At 35.5% G+C, this 19,712-nt stretch overlaps 1 protein-coding gene across 5 annotated transcripts in view; it reads right to left on the reverse strand.

Moving 5' to 3' along the window:
* RAPGEF2 (Rap guanine nucleotide exchange factor 2) overlaps window positions 1-19,712 on the reverse strand; it is a 181,444-nt gene that overhangs the window by 12,208 nt on the left and 149,524 nt on the right. For 4 of the 5 annotated variants that reach the window (XM_082759345.1, XM_082759342.1, XM_082759343.1 and 1 more), the window contains 12 exons: window positions 17,797-17,904; window positions 17,496-17,699; window positions 17,299-17,407; window positions 14,215-14,461; window positions 10,711-10,868; window positions 6,009-6,249; window positions 5,359-5,742; window positions 3,517-3,728; window positions 3,303-3,426; window positions 2,503-2,526; window positions 1,262-1,485; window positions 185-370 (listed from right to left, as the gene is read on the reverse strand). In XM_082759345.1, the coding sequence (XP_082615471.1) occupies window positions 185-370; window positions 1,262-1,485; window positions 2,503-2,526; window positions 3,303-3,426; window positions 3,517-3,728; window positions 5,359-5,742; window positions 6,009-6,249; window positions 10,711-10,868; window positions 14,215-14,461; window positions 17,299-17,407; window positions 17,496-17,699; window positions 17,797-17,904 (2,221 nt within the window). The remainder of the gene's footprint in view (window positions 1-184; window positions 371-1,261; window positions 1,486-2,502; window positions 2,527-3,302; window positions 3,427-3,516; window positions 3,729-5,358; window positions 5,743-6,008; window positions 6,250-10,710; window positions 10,869-14,214; window positions 14,462-17,298; window positions 17,408-17,495; window positions 17,700-17,796; window positions 17,905-19,712) is intronic. The other variant, XM_082759344.1, reaches the window with a different exon arrangement.

Raw genomic sequence — 19,712 nt, forward strand, 5'->3', positions numbered from 1 at the left:
GGATGCTTTCCTAGCAGATTTCTTTCTTCCCATTTCCAGAGAAGAAATTTTTATATATACAATTGCATGAAACTGGCATAACTTGCAGGCACTACTACTAGAAATAAATGTCTGTATCTGATTTGATTAGAAGTACTTCCCTGACATGAACAAATCAAACCAAACACTTCTTTGTGTGACTTACCAAATGGTGGGAGGTCTTTAACGGGCACTTTCTTGCGAGAGGGATAAAGAGATACAGCAGGGACCTGCAATGCTTGGTTTACTTTATGTTGCTGCTGCTGCTGCACTTTCTGCTGGATTCCTGCCCGGGGAGCCACCGGTGATGTTTCGGATTTTCCAGATCGCTTGTCCCCTGTATTCTTTGGCACTTCGCAAGAAATAGGAGAAAGCAAAGAATGACTATGAGCTACAAATATAGTGTGAGTTTCAACCCGAGAAGTGTAAAGCCCTCCAATTAATAATTAAAATGTGCTCATATACTGAATCAATGAATGTAGTAGGATATATCTTGAGAGAACCAAAGAGGAGGAAAAGAGGGGGAGATTTAACTCAATTTAAAATACATACTTTATCAAAGATTGTACATATGTTAAAATATGTAACTTTCTCAAAATAAAACACTTATACAATGACTATTGATGTAGTTATCAAAAATGTGACCAGAAGTTAAGCTGAGCTATCATAGGGATGACAATTTGTTTAAGATAAGCATAATTTCTATTATAAAGTTAGGGTACATAATCACATTATAATTAGCTTTTTTTTTTTTTTTTTTGCTAACCTGAAGCAAGGACATAAGATACAGTATTCCCTCAATTTAAGTACAACTGATTTCCAGCTGCCACCAGGTACAGTCCTCCATGATGTCTCTGAAATATCTAGACATGAAGCCATGCCCTTTCCCTTCTCAAATTCAAGTCATCTGGGATGACCAGCCCTATTCACACCAATAGCCCAAGTACATCAGAATGGTAGAGGAACACTTGGCTTCTCCACATCCTTCACATACACAAATCAAAAGAACTGTTGTGCACTGCAGCATCACATTATTCCAAAAATCTTGTCTCCTACATAAATGCTATTTTAATATATTGTTAATCCATAAGATAATTTCCTTAAGATTTAGTACTTGCCAATAATTAGACATCATTTTCAATGGTAGTATTGTCTAGTTACCATTCCCAATGATTTCCTTGCAGGAGAAACAGAAGTATATTTAACAGCATCCTTACAACCCATACCAAATGTCAATGCTCACATGTGTTGGTGGCTGGCTCACACTGCAGAGAGAGAGTCTGGAGGCTCTCTTCATCCATTTCCAGATCCAAGTTTGAGAGATACTGCTTTACTTTCCGTGCCATCTGAGCATCTTCATACAGTTTTTTAGCATTAAGGAAAGAGCTGCGACGGACACGCTTTTTATGACCCCCCGTTTGTGCAACATCCAGCACAGCTGCATTTGTACTGCCCTGGCTGAGAGACCTGGAGTAAAGGAATGGGGGAGAAAGAAAGGAAAAGCATGACTTAGTCCAAACACAGTATCACTTAACAAACATGAAACATGCAATAGATTGCATGAATGTCAGTCTGTGGTCAAAGCTCACATGCCTCATTCCAGTAAGTCAAACAGATAGAAGGATGAGGGTCAGGAAATCTTTTTACTTGGTGACAGGCACTATTTAAATTACATAAATATTTTAACCTGTTCTGCTCCAACTAGGCAGTATCACTTCACACACTGAGAAAAGCATTCAGGCTAGTTATCTCACGTAAGCCAGTTACTCAGAAGATTGGAGCATTAGGAAAAGCTCATGCAGCAAGGCAATGCTGACAGAAGACTGTAGCTGAGATTCATATTTAAATACATATAACAGAAGGAGTTTTGAAAGCTCCCTAAATACTTCTAAAATCAGACCACATACAAAACATGTAGCCGAGCTTTATGGAATAAAACTTCCTTGAAACTTCATACATTGAAATAGCTTTTTGGTAAATAAAACAATCAGCTGGTTCATGATGAAATAAAAGTCATGCACATTTTCGTGTATGTATGTATATATGAAAGCTATGCATTGTTCCTGAATTGTTAAGTGTAAAAATGATGGCTACATTGTAGTGTGAAAAAAAGTTAGTTTAGCAGATTTGTGAGTTTTAACATTTGTACTTGTGCTAAGTGCTTATTAGGCATAATAAAGTCAACAGCAATTTTTCAGCTGTTGCAAACTTGCAATTCTATAATTTTCCTTTCAGTGAAAGTCATTTTCTTTGGCAATTGAAATTATAAATGTGGGGGGAGAATACCGTTTTTCTGTTTTAACCTCAAAAGCAAAAGCAATCCTGGCCTAAAACATATCATCAGTTAAAAAAAAAAAAAAAAAAAGTGGGTTAATGAAAGAAAAAATGTCAAAGCACCAGAAAATTAAAGATAGCAAGTAGGAAACAATGCAAATGATAAAGGAAGAAAATGATAAGGGCTGTGTGTTGTCTCCAACCACTTACCCCAAACTCCTCCACTTCTTCTTCCTGCAAGTGAGAGCCAGGAAGAGTAAAGCATGGGTTTAAGAGACAGAGAAAGATCATAAGCTCAGAAAGAAAAAGACCAGACCCAAGGACAAGCAGTTCTGGAAGCCCACAAACATTAAAAAGAGCCTTGACTTGGGCAGTCAGATATTATAAACTCTTCTAGTTCAAATTAAGAAAAAGAATATGCAATAAGCTGGTCTAACATCAAGCCAAAGATCATTCACTCCACATTTTCTAACAACACTAGCTTAAACTATTTCAGATATAGTCCCATTTCTATTTAATCAAAGCAATAAGGCTTTCACACATGGACATTTCAAACAGACTAATAGATGTGTTCAGGAGTGTCTTCCTCTCCCTCGCAGTGTCGGAAGCTATAATTATTATTATTATTATTTATATATATATATAAAATAACTAGCAGCTAAGAAATAATATAAAACATTTATTTATACGTATGTATTCATAAACTCAGAATTCCATGATTTCTCCAATTTTAGAACTGGCTTTGATATATACAATACACAATCTTGGTAATTTGTTAACAAGAAAAAAAATCCTCATAGTAATCCAATTCAACATGAAAGAGGTAGAGGCCAACCATGAAAGTGAAAAACTTTCTGTGCATACGGAGCTCACTGAACAACTACCGAGGGCCTGCTGATAGGAAAATAATATATTTTTCTTCCAAGTACACAGAGGGGCATTTGAAAAGCACCTTTTTCACCTAGCTTTCCCTCAGTTAAGAAAAGCTCTGCCTTAGACAACAAACTTACCTAGTTCTAAACATTAAAGCAGGATCCATGTTAACAGATGCCATACGACCAACGTGGCGTATTTCCTTCGCAATCATCCTCAGCTTCTCAAAGTTGACCAAACCCTCCACTTTTGAATCATTTCCTAGAATCAACAACAATTAAGAACATTGTTTATTATGTAGCAAAGTTGGTTCTCCTTAGCCAGTAAAAGATGATGTATTTCTGCTTTTACCTTCATGAAGGAATGTAAGGTCTTTTTTGATAACAGGAAACAAGGGAATAATAGGGGGCTGCAGGTTTTGGCTGTTAAGGACATTACGATATTTTGCCATATTCCTAGATGGATCAAACAAGTCCTGTAGATCTTGAAACAGTTTTTCATACTTGCTTGGAAGCTTTTCCCAAGTAGTTCGGAGCCTTGCAACTGGTGCCAAATTCAGGCCACTTGAAACAACAAAAAAAAAAGTGCAAGAAGTTCAAGAGGAATGGAAAGAAAAAAAATAAATCCTAGAAAAGGCCATGTTAAATTTTGTATGGGAAAAATACCATCTATCCAGAATAGTACAGCACAGCAATATCAATAAAATAACAGAATTGAAAACTTCCTTTTGCCAGCATGTATTACAGAGCAATTAATTTCATTTTTATAAAGCTGGAAAAACTGAAGGTATCTGCATGATGTAATCAAAAGCAGATAAAAGTTACACTTGTACAAATTCTCCACAAGATTTAATTGCCTGCACTTATTCTAACTGCTTTGGAATAGCATCTGAATTGGATAACAATATCAAAATACAGAAGTACCTCAGATTGGCAGGAAAAAAAATCTACCTACATACTATTTAGATAGTGATAGCACAGCAACCCAACTTCTTGCTGCAATAATCCATCTGACTTTGTTGTATCTAGATCAAATTGTTATAACAGACTCTGTATATGAAGCTATTCTAAAGCTGTAGCTGCTACAAAAACGTTTTCCCCTCCCTTAATGACATCAGTAAAGGATGTATATTACACAGCGGCTAGCCTGTCTTGCTATTCATTTCTAACTATCAAGAAGCTTGCTATGTAGAACCTCTCCCTCATTCAAGTTCTTGCTAGTAGACAGGCTGCTTATTTGTTACTGACGCCTGCTGAAATAACTGAGCTAAATCTTTAGATTTTTATGTCTGGCAAATGCTGACTGATTATTAACACGCATCCTTGACTTCGGAGTTTGCCATGTTTAATTGGATAGCATTCAAGCCCAATGATCTTCAGAACAAGTGTCACAGTCAGTCTGTTGATTCAGTGTGGCATGGGCTTTTGCCAGACACTCATAAAATCATCACTGATAATGCAGCTTGCCCAAGCTTTTTCACAGAAGGCAGTATTTACTTTTTTAGGTTTCTTTTTCCTGCATAACTTGGGAGACTCCAAAGGAAATAAGAATGTTTTACAAATGCGTAAAACCACAAAGATTAGAATTTCCTGCTTTTTTTTATTTTACTACAGTACTACTAAGAAAAATTTCTGTTTCAGATTTTAGTACCTTTTTGGTTCTTATTAAAAGACCTTTATTTGCAGCTTATCATATAGCAATGTAATCTGTTATTGACTATTATCAGAGTTTCATCCAAGAAACTGCTGACACAAAGAAAACCACAGTTAACATATCATGTCTCAATGAATTCAAGGTACTGGGAACTATAAAATGAGCTTCCTTTTGGAAAATAACCCATTCATTTATGATAACATTATCATTCTTTTTCATATACCTGATTTTTTGGTCTTTGTTTTTACGTAAGTTTAGCAGTTTCTCTACTGTCATGTTGACAGTGCTTCTAGCCTCGCCGTCTTGAGCAATAAGTACACAAACAGTAGCATTACTAATAATATTTTAGCAAGCATTTCCACAACAAGTTCAGATTTCTGGAGAATACTTTCCTTATTGCATTGTCAAGTGCTGAGGTTGGCAGTATGAATTAGTTTACTCTGTTTAATACGTTTTTAAAAACATTTTTAATTACATTTTTTTTATTTATAAATAAAGCTTTGTTTTTTATTCAGAATTACAATTATTAAGGTGCAATACCTAATGATAGCAAACATCGAGTTGAAGTTCTTGCATTCTCTGCAGTGTAGTGCTATCTTAATGAAATGCTTGATGATTTTCATCCTTTTCAGCTGGTTGGTTTCTCTTAGAATCTCAGAAGCTACCCAGAATGTTTCTTGATTTATCACTTCTTCAAACTTCTTTAGATTAGTGCAACCTGTTTTTGATTTCAGTTTAAACAAGTCATCTATGTATTCTGTGGGTTCAATGTTACGGAATAGCTCAAAGTTTCTCATGGAGAGCTGAGTAGCCACCTCAACAGTACTGAGCTGTAGTAGAGAAATTTGACTTTCTCTTAGTAACTCTTGAGCATCCTCATCTGAACAAAGAGTTTCTGTTTCCATGTTGTTCTTCAGGTAATACCTATAAAAACAAAATTCCAAACCAGACTTTATCGAATATACTCAAATACTAGTGAAAATTAATGACCAGTTGGCATCATAGAATAAATTGAATTTCAAGACACATAGATCTTAATTAGAAGCATAGGAGGTGATTTCTTGTAAAGAAACAGAATTTCAGTAATGAAATAATAAGAGCATTATTATTTATTAAAAATATTAATAGGAGCATTAATATAATTTAATAAACTGGCATAGTCAACTTTAGCTCACAGTGTCTAATCTCACCTGCCACTTAGCTGTATCCTGTCAGCAAGCTTGGATAACTGATCAGGAAGCCTCCGTTGTTTGATTACACCCTCAGGCGTGACAGAGACTTCACATAGTGAATATGCATCAGGGGTTGCAGTGAGAGCAAATTCCCTGATGGCCTGGATGACCACTTCTTTCGCTGTTGTGTCCTTACTGATCATGATGTAGCGACTTTGCTGATCTGCCTTGAAAACCCTCAGAACTTGATCTGGTAAGTCTGAAAAAACAATTACATACAAGGTATGCAATTCAGTAATGCAGAAAAAAATTAACGGTATAAGAACAAACAAAAATATTGGTCACATTGAATCAAATTATAAATTATTACTCTTTATTTCAGTATCACTGTTTCACCTCTCCCATTCTAATGGAATACTTTGTTGTTGTTGTTGTTGTCTGCGTGTTGTTTTGTTGTTGTAGTTGTTTTTTGTTGTTTTGAAATGAAGGACTGGTTCTATAAGCTACCAGGATAAGAAGAAGAAATTAGGCTATCAATGGACTATGAAAATATGTAAACATTTGCCAAGTATGGACAGATAAGCTAATATGCAGCCCAATTTTCACAGGTATTCAGTGCTGTTAAGTTTCATTCAAGCCTGAGAAAAATCAAGGACAATCACAACACTACCCTGTGCACTGACATATGATCAAATTAAGTGACAGGAGTGTCAGTCTTCCTAATGATGCTTTTAAGACACTCAGCTACAAGTCTGACACTCAACTACAGTGCCATACACAAAGGGAAGACATACCCATACAAATAGCTGGAAGACACGGGTGTAACAGCCAGCTGTATACATAAATAAGCTGCAGTAGCATTAATGCATCCAAGTACCCAACTAGCAAAATGGGCAATCCTTGATATGTTTAACACATAATATTAAATGTAATGGATTCTTTACGTTCTTAATTACTAAAATATTGGTACAGAGAGCAAGTTTTTGGAGATAGAAAAATTTTCTAAATATTTGAGTTCCAAATACTGTTTCAAATGTTTGATGACAAACCCTAGAGTGAACACCTACAATGCAGCTGTTTTTAGGAAACCTAGAAAATTATCAGCCTAACAGCAAATGTTGTATTTGCTATCTCCATAATCTTGTTAATGGTTTGAAATCTAGATACATTATCAACTCAAGTTTTTTGATTATCATGATATTATAAAGAGAAAACAAAGAGCTAAAATTGTGCTAAAATTGTGCTGCTGTCCTCCACTGGACTTCAGTTTATTTTTAAAACTTTTAACTGACAAGATAAAGTATTTCTATTTATTTTAATTTCTTCCCTTTATTATGAATAACCTTTTCTTGGTTTTGGCATAATATCTGGTCATCTCTCCTTTCTCTGATTAAAATTTATTTTTAAAGATCATAAAGGTCATATGAACAGAAAAATAAAAAAAAAATAGAAAGCCTCCTGAATCTACAGACAGAAGTGATAATTATTTTTAAAGATACTGAAAAAATAACAGCTGCTAGATGAAAACATTCACGTTGATACAACCATAATCTTATTTGACAGCTTATGAGACCTGAATGTGCATAACATGTGCGGTAACATATTTAAGTTACTACAAAAAAATCTATTCAGGAACAGAAATCTTGTGACAAAAGAAGCAAAAATGTCATCCCTCTACTGCTCCATGTCTTCAACATCATCATTTGGAAAGCAGTAAGACAAATCTCTCTCACGTGACTTGGCTTACATGCCACAAGGGCCACTTAGGCTTAAACATTTCAGTTTACGAATTACATTATGCCTATAATTTTTCAGCTCACATGAGTATGTTTGCAACTTGAGAAGCACTAACATTCAAGCACATTAAAACTGTGTGGAGTGATTATATTATAATTTACACACAACATGCATCAGTGTAGACCAATGTTTAACCATTTCCAAGTACTTGAGTCAAATCTGTAAATCCTTTTTTTTTTTTTTTTTTCTTTTAACCAATTTTGATTAACTGAAGAAGAATACAGAGTAGAGCCTGAAATCATTTCTACAGTTTTTGACATTGTGGGAATGGCAGATGCCAAAGATGCAGCCATTCGAAGAAGCTAATAAAAAGAGCATGCTCTCTAGATCCTGTTGAGTCTTGCTGTTATGGAAATACTTGCCACTCAAAGGAATGATGTAAAGATGGGAAACTTCTGTACACAATACTAAGGTGGGAACTCACTTAGTACTCAAAAGCAGCAAGTATTTTGTGCAAAGAGAAAACTTCAGTGATCCAGCAGAACAGGTTAATAAGAAGAAATGTAGAGGAAAACAGAGTACCATCATCCTTCTACTGTATTTTACCATCAAATTTCTCAGGGTGCAAACCTATCAGAGCTGGTAGCAAAAGCACTACACAGAATACAGAGAAGTTTACAAGCAACAGAAATTACTACAGACATAGTAATGTCAGCAAGTTATTCAGTACTTTTTTTTTTTTTTTTTTAATAAACCAGCACTTGAAGAGAATTGTAATCATCCCCTTCACTCCTTTTCAAAAAAGGAAACTGGAATAAAGAAAGCAATGTTTTATGATAGGAATCTAGTCACTTACATAGCTTGTATGGGGTAAAAAAAGTAACAATGACTGACAGCTCATCATTACTAAATTATTTTGACTTTCAATCAAACAGAAATCAAAGTGCTATTGACTATTTGAACATTAAAAAATAAACCTCTACAAGCATATTTGCAAAAGCCTGTGCAAATCAGAAGAGAAACTAAAATCACTCCTTGCAGATTTCAAGCTAAAAAAGTGTTCTTTCTTCCTCCTCAAAGACTATCCTTCTAGTTGTTTTATTCTCTGTCCTGAGGGATATCCCCCAAAGCCTCAAAGGATGGCCACTCTACTACTATTCTCTTTCTTCTCCAGTGCATTCAATTTAGCAGAAGCTGCCTCCATCTGCAGCTTTAATTTATGCTAACATAATAAAAGAAATTAAAATTGTAGGCTTTAATTTTTTTTCTCTGTCTTTAAGCAGTGATATAATTCAACTCTTGCAACCATCCCTAAAGCCATTATGTTTTTGATTGCATACTCCTCTTCCCCCCTGGCTTCCCAGCCAGGAAAAAAAAAATTACACTTACAAAGTCCTTTAAAAATATTCAGTGCACGGCCGTGTGTGTGTTTTAAGAAAAAAAAAAAATCAGCAATTACTTACATTTTCTATAAAGACAATACAAAAGCTGCTATAATATTGAAGCAGGGGCATTACATCATTTTCTATCATTGCTTCCCCAAAGCAAAAGCCAAACAGTAGAACAACGTTTATTTATTAAAATTCTCTGAACACCATGTGCAACTGAAGGATATTCAGAACTGCAATGTTTTTTCTTCTTGATAAATGGGATTTGCTTGAATTCTGAGAAAACACTCCCCACAGCTCTGGTATTGAGACATTTGCTGTATTCAGTACATTATAAGAAGGTCCAGTCTAGGTAAGTGGCAAGCTGGAGAATTGACTTTCTACCCATTTATAGATAAAGTGCTGACTAAATAGTCACGCACTTACTGAAATATCTTCAGTGTTGGAAACTAGTTGTGAGATTAAAAATATGTAACAATCTTCCCACTCACAGAAGCAACCTTAGACACTCAAACAAAAATGAAACAAAAACCACACACCACTTTCTTGTAGTCTTCTTCTCTAGTGCTCCCCTCAAATGAGGGGAAGTGATGCTCAGTACTGCAGTTTCAAGAGTGAAAACTGTACTGACTCGGATAGTATGTAAACTGATATTTAAGCACTGGCCTTTTAGGTAAGGTTTGAAATCTCTCAGACTTTGGAAGGCACTGAATTGTTGGTTCTGTTTTTGAGAAATACTCTTAAGTATTAAACTAAAACTTCGAAGTGTCTGCACAGCTATTGTTACTAAATCCTTCTCCAGCAGCTACCTTTTAACAACAAAAATTTGGATACCTGACACAGAGAAGGTTTCAAGTTAAGAACCTTCCTGCAGGCAGATTAAGAGCCCAAATCCCTCCCCATCCAGGATATCCAGCTAAACGCTTCTGATATGATAAGGCTCTCATTCTCCCCTTTTTCCACTCTCACTCCTCCCCCCACCAATACTTTGTTCCTCTCTGCTAAATACGGTGGTTGATTTTTTGTTTGTTTTGTTGTTGTTTTTTAGTATTTCACAATGGATTTTAAATCATTTTCTATATAAAGCATTCAGCATATAGCTCTAGACTCTTCTAGTGCAGGGGAATGCCAACTAAAAGGCAACTTGAAAATGCTGTCCTTTACAGATGTAGTACAAGATTATATAAGAAGTTAAGAAGCCTGTTCAGAAAAAGACTGAAAACACAATGTCCTTTCAATTTAATTTAAGCTTATGATCTCCCATGCTGTTTGAAAATACTGCAGTCTTTGTAAAAACTGTTCTACCAGGGCAGACTATAAAATACAAAGCAAAAAAAAAAAAGTCACTGGCCAAGAGTAAGACAGTAAGAGGCACTCTGTATACAGCATACTTCAAGAGCATTCATCTATACACATCTGGGTAAAGCATATTGGAGCAAGGTAACAAATCCTAATTCATATACGGCTACTCTGTGGGTGACAGCGTACAGTTAATAACAACATTATAGATACTTCAAGATCTGGAAACGCAAGCAAAATAAATTGATTAAAAAAAAAAAAAAAAGGAAATTCTATGGTGTAGAACAGATCCTCACCTGGAGTTGTATTGAAGTCCAAGATGCGGTGATGGGACTGCAGTAGATCAGGATTACTGGATGACAGGGTTCCACTGACCGGTAAAGCAGGAGGAATGTGCTTTGTTTGCCTCAGTCCTACAATGCTGTCATCCTGAGACTGGCCAATTCCAATGTCACTGCATCCAGAAAGAAATAAAATCAGCACTTACAAACCTTCAGATCTTGGACTATAGCAGTGGCACGTGGGGGTTTCTATAACACATTTTCCACACTTTGAGGAATTGCTGTTTAGAAGTTAATATTCTGCAGACAGCAGTGCTTTCTGTCTAGATTTGTCAACAGCACCCAAATGTCCACTCACCTTGATCAGACCTGCCTGTTCACAGTGACAGCAGATGCTCATGCTCACCACTAAGCTCTGAGCTGCTACACTTGTCATCTTTTCATTATTTTTATCTCAAGGGCCAAGATCTTTATTCAAAAGATACATCATCATTCCTGCATCACCCCAACTTTGACTAGTACTGCCATCCTCTCAAAATCGCTGACAACTAAATCTCACAGATCTTCCACCCCATCACAGATAGGATTTGCAATTGTATTTCGGGAGTTGCTGTAACCGTAGAGCAGCCTAAGACCTCTCAACAGCCACATAACGGAGGATTGTTGAGCTCACCCATTTCAGCCTTCCTACTCTGTATCACCTTCTCAGAGTTCCTCTTCACTAAATGTAATTGAAATGACGCCAGCTGACTTGGAAGGCCACAGTACATATCCACAGTTGGGTGCTACTGGCATTCCCTCCAAAGTGCCTAACAGGTGCAAATAAAGCATTCTGTGATAAAGGTGAATGATTTCGTCTATTAAATTGTGAAAGGCTGCATCTCAAAGGTCAGTAGTGCTAGATGGATCAGATACAGAGCTATCATCCTACTATAGCAGGAATTAATCTGCTTATTGCTTGGAAGCTCATAATCAGCAAGTGAAGCAGAGTGACTGCTATAGGACATCGAGGAAGTAGGTGTTGAACTTTTCTACAAATTCAAACATCATGTTTTAAATTTTAAAAAAGTAATGTTTCTAAAGTTCTTAGCTTCCCCCCAAGTGTCCATATACTTAACTGGAATGTAGTTACTCAGTTTACTCTGTTTTTAAAATTTAGAACTCTGACTCTGATTTCAGGTTACACAAACCAGAAATTAACCCCAAAAATTCAGCACTAGAAGACTCCACACCCCATGAAGATACTTTGCCTAGTGATGAGGACAGTAATTTATTTTTTGGGTCAAAGGAAATTGCTTTTTTTTTTTAAAAAAAATTAATTTAAAAATTGCTTTTAAAAAAAAAAAAAAAAAAGGTGTTTCTGTTACTTTCTGTATACACTTGCCATACAGGGAGATAACATGAAGAAATTACTTTCCTGCTGAATAACAATGTGATAGAAGGGATAGCGGAATAGCAAGCGTCCAATTGCTTTAATATAAAGCATGCTCTGCATCCCACTGAAGGGCTGCAAATACAGAGGAGAGAGGATCATCTGGGATGCTCCACTCTGGGCCAGAAAGAGCTGGAGGTGAGAGCCATGTTTAATCCTTATTTGAAGCAAAAACCTTCTGAATCTGAAGGGGCAACAAGTACAGAAGCCAAGGAGCTTACGCAGTGGCTGCAGCCAGAGGCACACTTCAAGAGATGCCTCAGAGCTGGCAGAGAGAAGGAGATTTCACAGTAGCTCCAGAGGAAATTATGCTATTTGCTCAACTTGGAAAGTTACTTGACGTTATCAGACTAAAAAGCAAGACTGAAGGAAGGCATTATCTCCTGCTCATAATTTGTCTTTGTCACTACTTTAACATCTCATGAAGCTGACAAACTCTAAGAGTTAGCATATATTCTAGAGACACTGAGACACCTGCAGCATTCACCTTCAAGAAAAGGTGGACAGTTTCACCTCATAAGCTGGCCAGCTGACTCATGAAGTCTTTAAATACCTACTTTAATAAGTAAATCAGCTTTTCTATCCCACTTGATTTTTTTTTTATTTTATTCTTTTGAAGACGTGAGAATAGGTAAAGTCCTTTAATAATGAACGGTATTGCATGTATTAGGAAGAATAAGACAGACGTGTCTACAGAACAGGAAGAAAAGCACAAATAGGTAAATCTACAGCTACACATCTATATGCAGAAACTGTGCAGACAAACAACTGAATGTCAACAAGCTTTGCAGACAAACTGCTATATATAAAATGCACGAAGTAAAGCTAGCAAAAGGAAAATAAAATAGGTCAAGTGTACTGTTTTTTCAACTCTTACCCAAAGAGGTCCCTGAACAGAAAAAGTGCACAAAAATGAAAGGCATCAAAGAAAAAAGTGAAACCAACATGAGATTTTATGCAAAAGCTATGAATAATGGTGAACAATGCAAAAATCACATCCAAGATGATGCACAGCTCATCACAGGAGCAAACATACAAGATCCATGAAATAAAAAGAAAGTTGTAAAGACAAACAGCATAAAATAAGGATTTACAGATTCTCCTCTACTGAAATACATCTGCATCAATTTGAGAAAGATTCATTACTTGTATATAATCATTTACACTCCTCTATCTTGATGTCAGTAACATCCTATTTATTCTGTTGCTAATAAGTTTTAGAAGAGTATTCATTTTTTGAGTGGGAATACCTAATAAACTTATTTTGTTTTAACGATAGCAGGAAAAAATCCTAGATTTTCATTTTAGGTGTTTTTTACGTGAGTTTACATAATATAGATATTCCTCAATGGTATGCAGAAAATGAAAATACAATAGAAAATATTTATTACACATCAGCAATTATTACACACTCTACAATTCATTGGCATTTTCATGTTCCTCCCATTGATGCCATCTGTCTTGGACAAGAACCAGATTCCCATAAAACCACATAAAGCTCATTGTTTCTGAGTTCCTCAGCAGAACTCCATTTCTAAAAGGTGTTCATAGAATAAAAGGTATCAGAAACCAGATTTAGCTTTATTCTATCAGAGAACCAAAGTTCGAATTTTAACCTCGGTCTCCTTTACAGCATCATGCATACATTCTTATAGACCACTGGACTGTGTATAAATTGAATTTACTACTTCTACCAGCAATTTGCAAGCAAAACTGCTTATGGAGTTAGTATGAAATTAACTGCCCAGGATGCTTCCAGTTAACAGTTATCTTAAAAAAAAAAAAAAAAAAAAAACAAGCCATCAAAAAGTATTTATGCCATTGCTGTATAAGAATATATTCCTATTGATGTCACAAATTGTATTATTATCAGTCTATGGTCATTCAAATATTTAGGCTAGCATTTTCTTCTAGCATTTTAGAAGATACAAAAGTGTTTTGTAATAATTAAAGATTTAACAATTCTTTAACAAAATAAATTTTTGTTCTCTAACGAAAATAATTAAAGGATCACAACAAATTTTAAGTATCATTACAAGTTTTTAAAAACATAACACGATGCAAGTATTTAAGAAAAGAACACTCACTTGTATGGTTTCTGAGGCAGAATGCTGATTCGAGTCTTGTCAAGTATCTTCTTTAATTTATTTCTTCCCCCAACTGTGTTGGCTTTACTTTTCTTATTTACTTTTTCTAGTCCTATTACCTGCTCCACATCAACAGCAAGGTCTGGGATGGAATAACGGCTTGCCTTTTTAATATCACCAATTTTAGGCAGGTGGGGAGCACCATTTCTTTTTTCCTCAGACAACCGTGTTAAAAGTTCTTTAAAAACTGCACAAGAGAAAAGAGTGGAAAGAAGAACAAAAATGTAAAAAAGACTGTGCACCTGACCAGTGTAATATTAATCGTTAGAAAAAAATGTTTAGCACATTCTGTTAATTCACATATTACTGGAATTTAGAGATTTATTTATTTATTTTAAAAAAGGACACTAATTTTCTGTAATAATCAGGAAATTGGCCCAGCTTGAAAAAGAAATACACTAGATGACCACATGGTTGCTTGGATGGTGTCAGCGGAAGGAATTTGACTTTTCAGTCTAAGGACATAGACTTCTGCAGACTAGTACCATGCATTAAAGAGTACACTAGACAAAAATGACGTAAGAAAATTAACCACCATAAAGGAAATTTTTAAACTGATGGCCAGCAAGGAAAGCTCACGGACAGGTAACAGCAACAGGATCAAAAGTCAGAAATCAGAATGGAAACTAACAAAGTCATAAAACAAACAAACAAAAAATGAGAAACTATGAGAATACTTAAGAGACATCTTGGATGTTCGATATGGCTGTTGTGTCCACCTGCCATGTGTACAAGAAAACTTGAAGTCTTAGAAGGCCAACAGACTTGGTATGGCAAAATTCTAACCTCGAAAGGCTGAACTTATTACTGCTCCCAGTTGTCTCCTACAGGTCTCTAACAAAGAGTCATCTAAGAAGCAGACACAACTGATGAATTTGTTAATCAGTTCTTCTACTACAACTTTGCACTTCACAAAAGTGACTATGTATTTATATACAAACAAAACCGATTTGGTGATCAAGTCAGACATTTGGAGCAAGAGAAAAGGTATTCATAGATAAATGTGGAAAATTATCTGATTTGTAATGAAATTGAAAATTATCTGGTTTGTAGTGATGAATGCACTTCTCAAAGATAATAAACCTGTGCTAGGACAGACTACAAGACTAATACTGGAGGCCACACAAAAAGTATGCACAAATGCCTCCTGAATTTCAGGAAGCAATAAGAAAGTGTTTTTTTTTTTTTTTTTTTTGAATGTTTCTAAATGAAACAAGGCCACTGCTATGGGTCTAGTAGAGAACATACCTAGTGATACATATACCATCTTGTGTGTAGGATGTTGAGGTACGGAAGAACTTAATTATTTACGTATTTTTGTAAAGAATAACTTGTGTGTACTGAAATAGTACAATGTGTTTTTGAAAAAATGAGAGAATGATTTTCATTTTAGGAAGAAGAGAAGCCCTCTGTATTGTCAACAGCTCCCTCATTATAAGTGGAAAACTACCATAAAACAGGGATGCATATTAAGACGGGGGAGGAGTAAGAAAAAAACGAATAATCAACTCAGGGATAGGGTTGGGGATACTAGGGGTTTTGAGAAGATAAGCTAAGAAATAAAATGTATGCCAGCCAGCTGGCACTTACTGAATAAGTCTATGCTAAATGTACAAAGCAATTTGCTTTGAAAACAAAACAAAACAAAATCATTGTTTCTTTGGTATTTTCTATGAAATTGATGATTAAAAATACAGAATTGTAGAAAAAGTGAGAACAATGGCAAGGAGCTTAGAATGAGTATTCAGGGCAAGGCTTTTACTCATGTGTATTCTTTTTGTCCTTAACATTCATCCATTCCTCCAGAAGTACACAACAAATTACTAAGAGTCCTTAAAAGCCTCAAATAACGGAGAGTTAAAGAAGAGCAAAGGAGAAACAATAACCATACTGTACAGAAAAGAAGTTTGGGGGCTAGAGAGAAGTTAAGTATAGGTGGGAAGATGCTGTTAAGAAATAGGAAACTGGTTTGGGGATTTGTTGATAAGGAATATTTCATGCAATGCACAGGAAGTAACTGTTCTGTTCCATTACTCTACTGTCATTTTGGTATTTGGAGCAGAGCAACAAGATTAAAAGCTGAGAAAGCACAATTTATGAAGAAATCATATTTAGTCTTAAGACTAAAGCAACACATGATACTAAAAAAAACAAACAAGCGAGTTACAAAGAACACGTGCTTGTTTCTCTATGTATAACTGCTAAACAAGCAGATACAGATGAAACATTAGAATCTTTACTGCAAAGGAAAAAAAAAATCCCCAGGAAATAGATTTGACAAGTGTCTTTTGGAGATAACCTAAGCATATTTAACCATCAATTAGTTCAGTGACATCCTGTGGAAATATGCTGTCCTACTTATTTGCAATGAAGAACCTCATCATGAAAGAGGTATTTCGGGAACATATCATGGAATTATGTTAATAATCCAAGTGTCCGGTGGTAAAAATTAAATAAAACCCACAAATTGTTTATTTCTTATGATGGTAACTGAGGTCCTGAGCTGCTTAAAGGCTCTTTCATGACTTTGTAAGTACTTGTAAGAGACAAACAAAAGATTCAGAGGGTTATTCAGAGATTATCATCACCTAGCCGGTAAGAAAGTTTTTATTAACCTTGTTGCACTCACAAGGAACAGACTGAGAAACTATGAGCATATGCTGTTGACAGATGAAAATCTCCAAACAACTGAACTTCCAAAAAAGGCTTCTTTCTTGAGGAAGGACTGTTATACATATGGACATGTTTTATAACTTCAAGCTAAACGGTCACTGCAGTTCCTCTTAATCCAAAAATATGCACTTGTGAGAGTCAAGTGACTTCGTATAAGATTTTATTTGAAATTTTTTCTTTACAATTTTCAACTCTGACTCTTTAGAAGCTGCAAACCTCCTTTTCCTATTCTTCCCACCTCAGAAGTATTTCAAACAATCATTTAAAGTCATTTCCAAATGTTTTATGTATAAAACTAAAAATCCTATCTAAATTAGAACACAAGTTAGAACGAAGTGCACATAAACTTACCAAATAAATTGGTTTTCACAGTGATAGACAGATGAGTGTTATTTCTAAGGATTTCCATGGCTTTTGACAGCTGAATGTTTTCAAAGTTTTGACCATTCACTTCCAGTATCTAAAAATAAAAAGAGGTAGTTATTTTTATTTAGTGAAGAGAATGGGGGAAAAAGAGGAGAAAAATAAAACATTTTAAAATGACATACCTGGTCTCCACGTTTCAAGCCTGCTTCTGTAGCTTTGCTACCAAAATCGACACTGTCAACAAAGATGCCAAATCCCTTTTCTGACCCTCCCAGCAAGATAAAAGGCAAAGGGGCTTCTCGAGATGGCTTTGTTAAGGTTATCAATCTTCGTTTCGCTTTAGCAGCACAAGCGATATTTAACAGCCTCAAATGTCCACCCATTTTCTATAAAAAAAAAAAAAAGAGAAGCATAATGAGTTATGTGTAATAATAGACTGACTGCTCCCTGCTATCTAAAATTGTCAGAAAAAAACATTCTTACCTCCCTCTCCAAATTGTTCTCAAATTCTTCCAGAAATCGAGTCATAGCAGGATCTCCTTCAAAATCATTGAAGTGATTGTTCACCCACAACAATACTACCCGTGTAACCTGAAAATTAATCAATAATTTATTTCCCAAGAAAGCCCAGATCAGCACTATTGCTAAGTCCTTTAAAAATACTGCTGCTTAAAGCTGCTCTAAGCTTCCATCAGGATTCTAAATACTACATACCCAAACTTCACTGTTCAAGAGGAAAGAATGAAGTATTAAAATTGTTTAAGGGTTGTATTTCATACAGATTACTAAAAGTTAGAAAAGTAACACTGGCTGTACCAAAGTTGTTTGAGCAGGGAATAGAGCACACACAGGTATGAGGCACTGAATTAGATCCATTTCTCATTTGTAACAATAATTTCCTGTCCACATACATTTCCAAATCTGCTTAATTCTTCAAGCACATGATTACAAAGCTGCTTTTTTTTTTTTTTATTGGCTCTTGAAACTTACAAAAGTTGAGATAAGCCACCATTAACTTCATCAGGCATTTGCCTGTGTAAAAGAGTTATTGTATGTTTACAGAGGCAGGAAAAAGGAGCTATTGTGAGAAGCAGGAAAGAGGTCTTAACAGCAAATACATGTAATTCTCTTCCTTACATTCAATCTTTTTGTTTACACCTCCTCCCTTCTCTTCATCCCTGAGGTCCCTTATTGAACTATGATTATCAAGTTCAGAAGAATGTTAGCTGGTATTTTACAGTTTGTTAGGGAGGGGAAAAAATGATATTATCAATTAATATTCCTGTACAGTAAAGCCACATAACAAGAGCTTTTTTTTTTTTTTTTTTTTTTTTTTTTTTTTTTTTAAATATATACTCCCACTAAAATTTGATCTTTAGATGTGATTTGACCTGGAACATCAGCAGCACTTGTCCTGACAAAATAGAATATTTTTGACCTTTAGGGTTAAGATTGATTCACGCAATTTTCAAAAAGCTCCTTAATCAAAAATGGTTGTTCCACTCAATGTTCTCAGAAATACAGGTATATTTCTTTTGCTGAGGAAGCAAATCAATAGGGAGAAAAACTGAACGTTTCAAGAACTGGAGCTTAGAACAGAATCTCATACAAATTTTAATCACAAAGCTAGCCACTGTCAGTTCTTGGCCTCTGCACAAAATCTAAACCTCTTATTCTAAAGATCTGTGAAAAAGCATCCAAAAGCAAACTCTGCTACCCTCATGGGAGCTGTATGGTTTATTGTGTTCATGCAGTTTCCAAGCGGGTTCCCTTTTGTGCTGAAAAACAAATGAATTCAGAAGAATTGCTGAAATTCATGACCAATCTAATCAACTACAATAGAAGTCCTAGAGAGATTAGATTTCTAAAAGGAGAAAACAGCATAGTTTCTGCACTACAGCTCTCAGCCACAGGAAATTAGGCTAGAGGTAGCATTTCTGGCGTATTTGAGACATTTTCATTTTTAAAACTGAAGATGAACTTCCTTTCTGTTAAACATCTGTGTTGAAAATCACACTGGAAGACCCAGATAATGTCTAGTGAAATTTGGGACAACTACAAATTTTTAAGCAAAACGGGAAGTTGCAAGCCATACCACATCATATATTTTAAAATACTTCAGTATCAATACTGCTTTCAAACTAGGGGCTTCTTGCTGCACCCAGCAGACACTGCACTGAAAAGAGTTGAACAGTGACTTCTAGAAGAATGCCACTACTTCTATTTCAACCAGGAGAGCAGCTGTAAAAAACAGTTTAAGATGTTATGTCAAGTACCCTGGTTGCAGGGAAAATCATAAACAAGATCAGATCTCAAATGTCCCAGTCTATCACTGGCTACTGATGGTGCTCCATAAGTTTTTCTCACCCCTTTCCCTCTCCTTTGCCAGCCCCTAAACC

Source organism: Aythya marila, assembly GCF_965140915.1.
Source record: "Aythya marila genome assembly, chromosome: 4".
NCBI lineage: Eukaryota > Metazoa > Chordata > Aves > Anseriformes > Anatidae > Aythya > Aythya marila.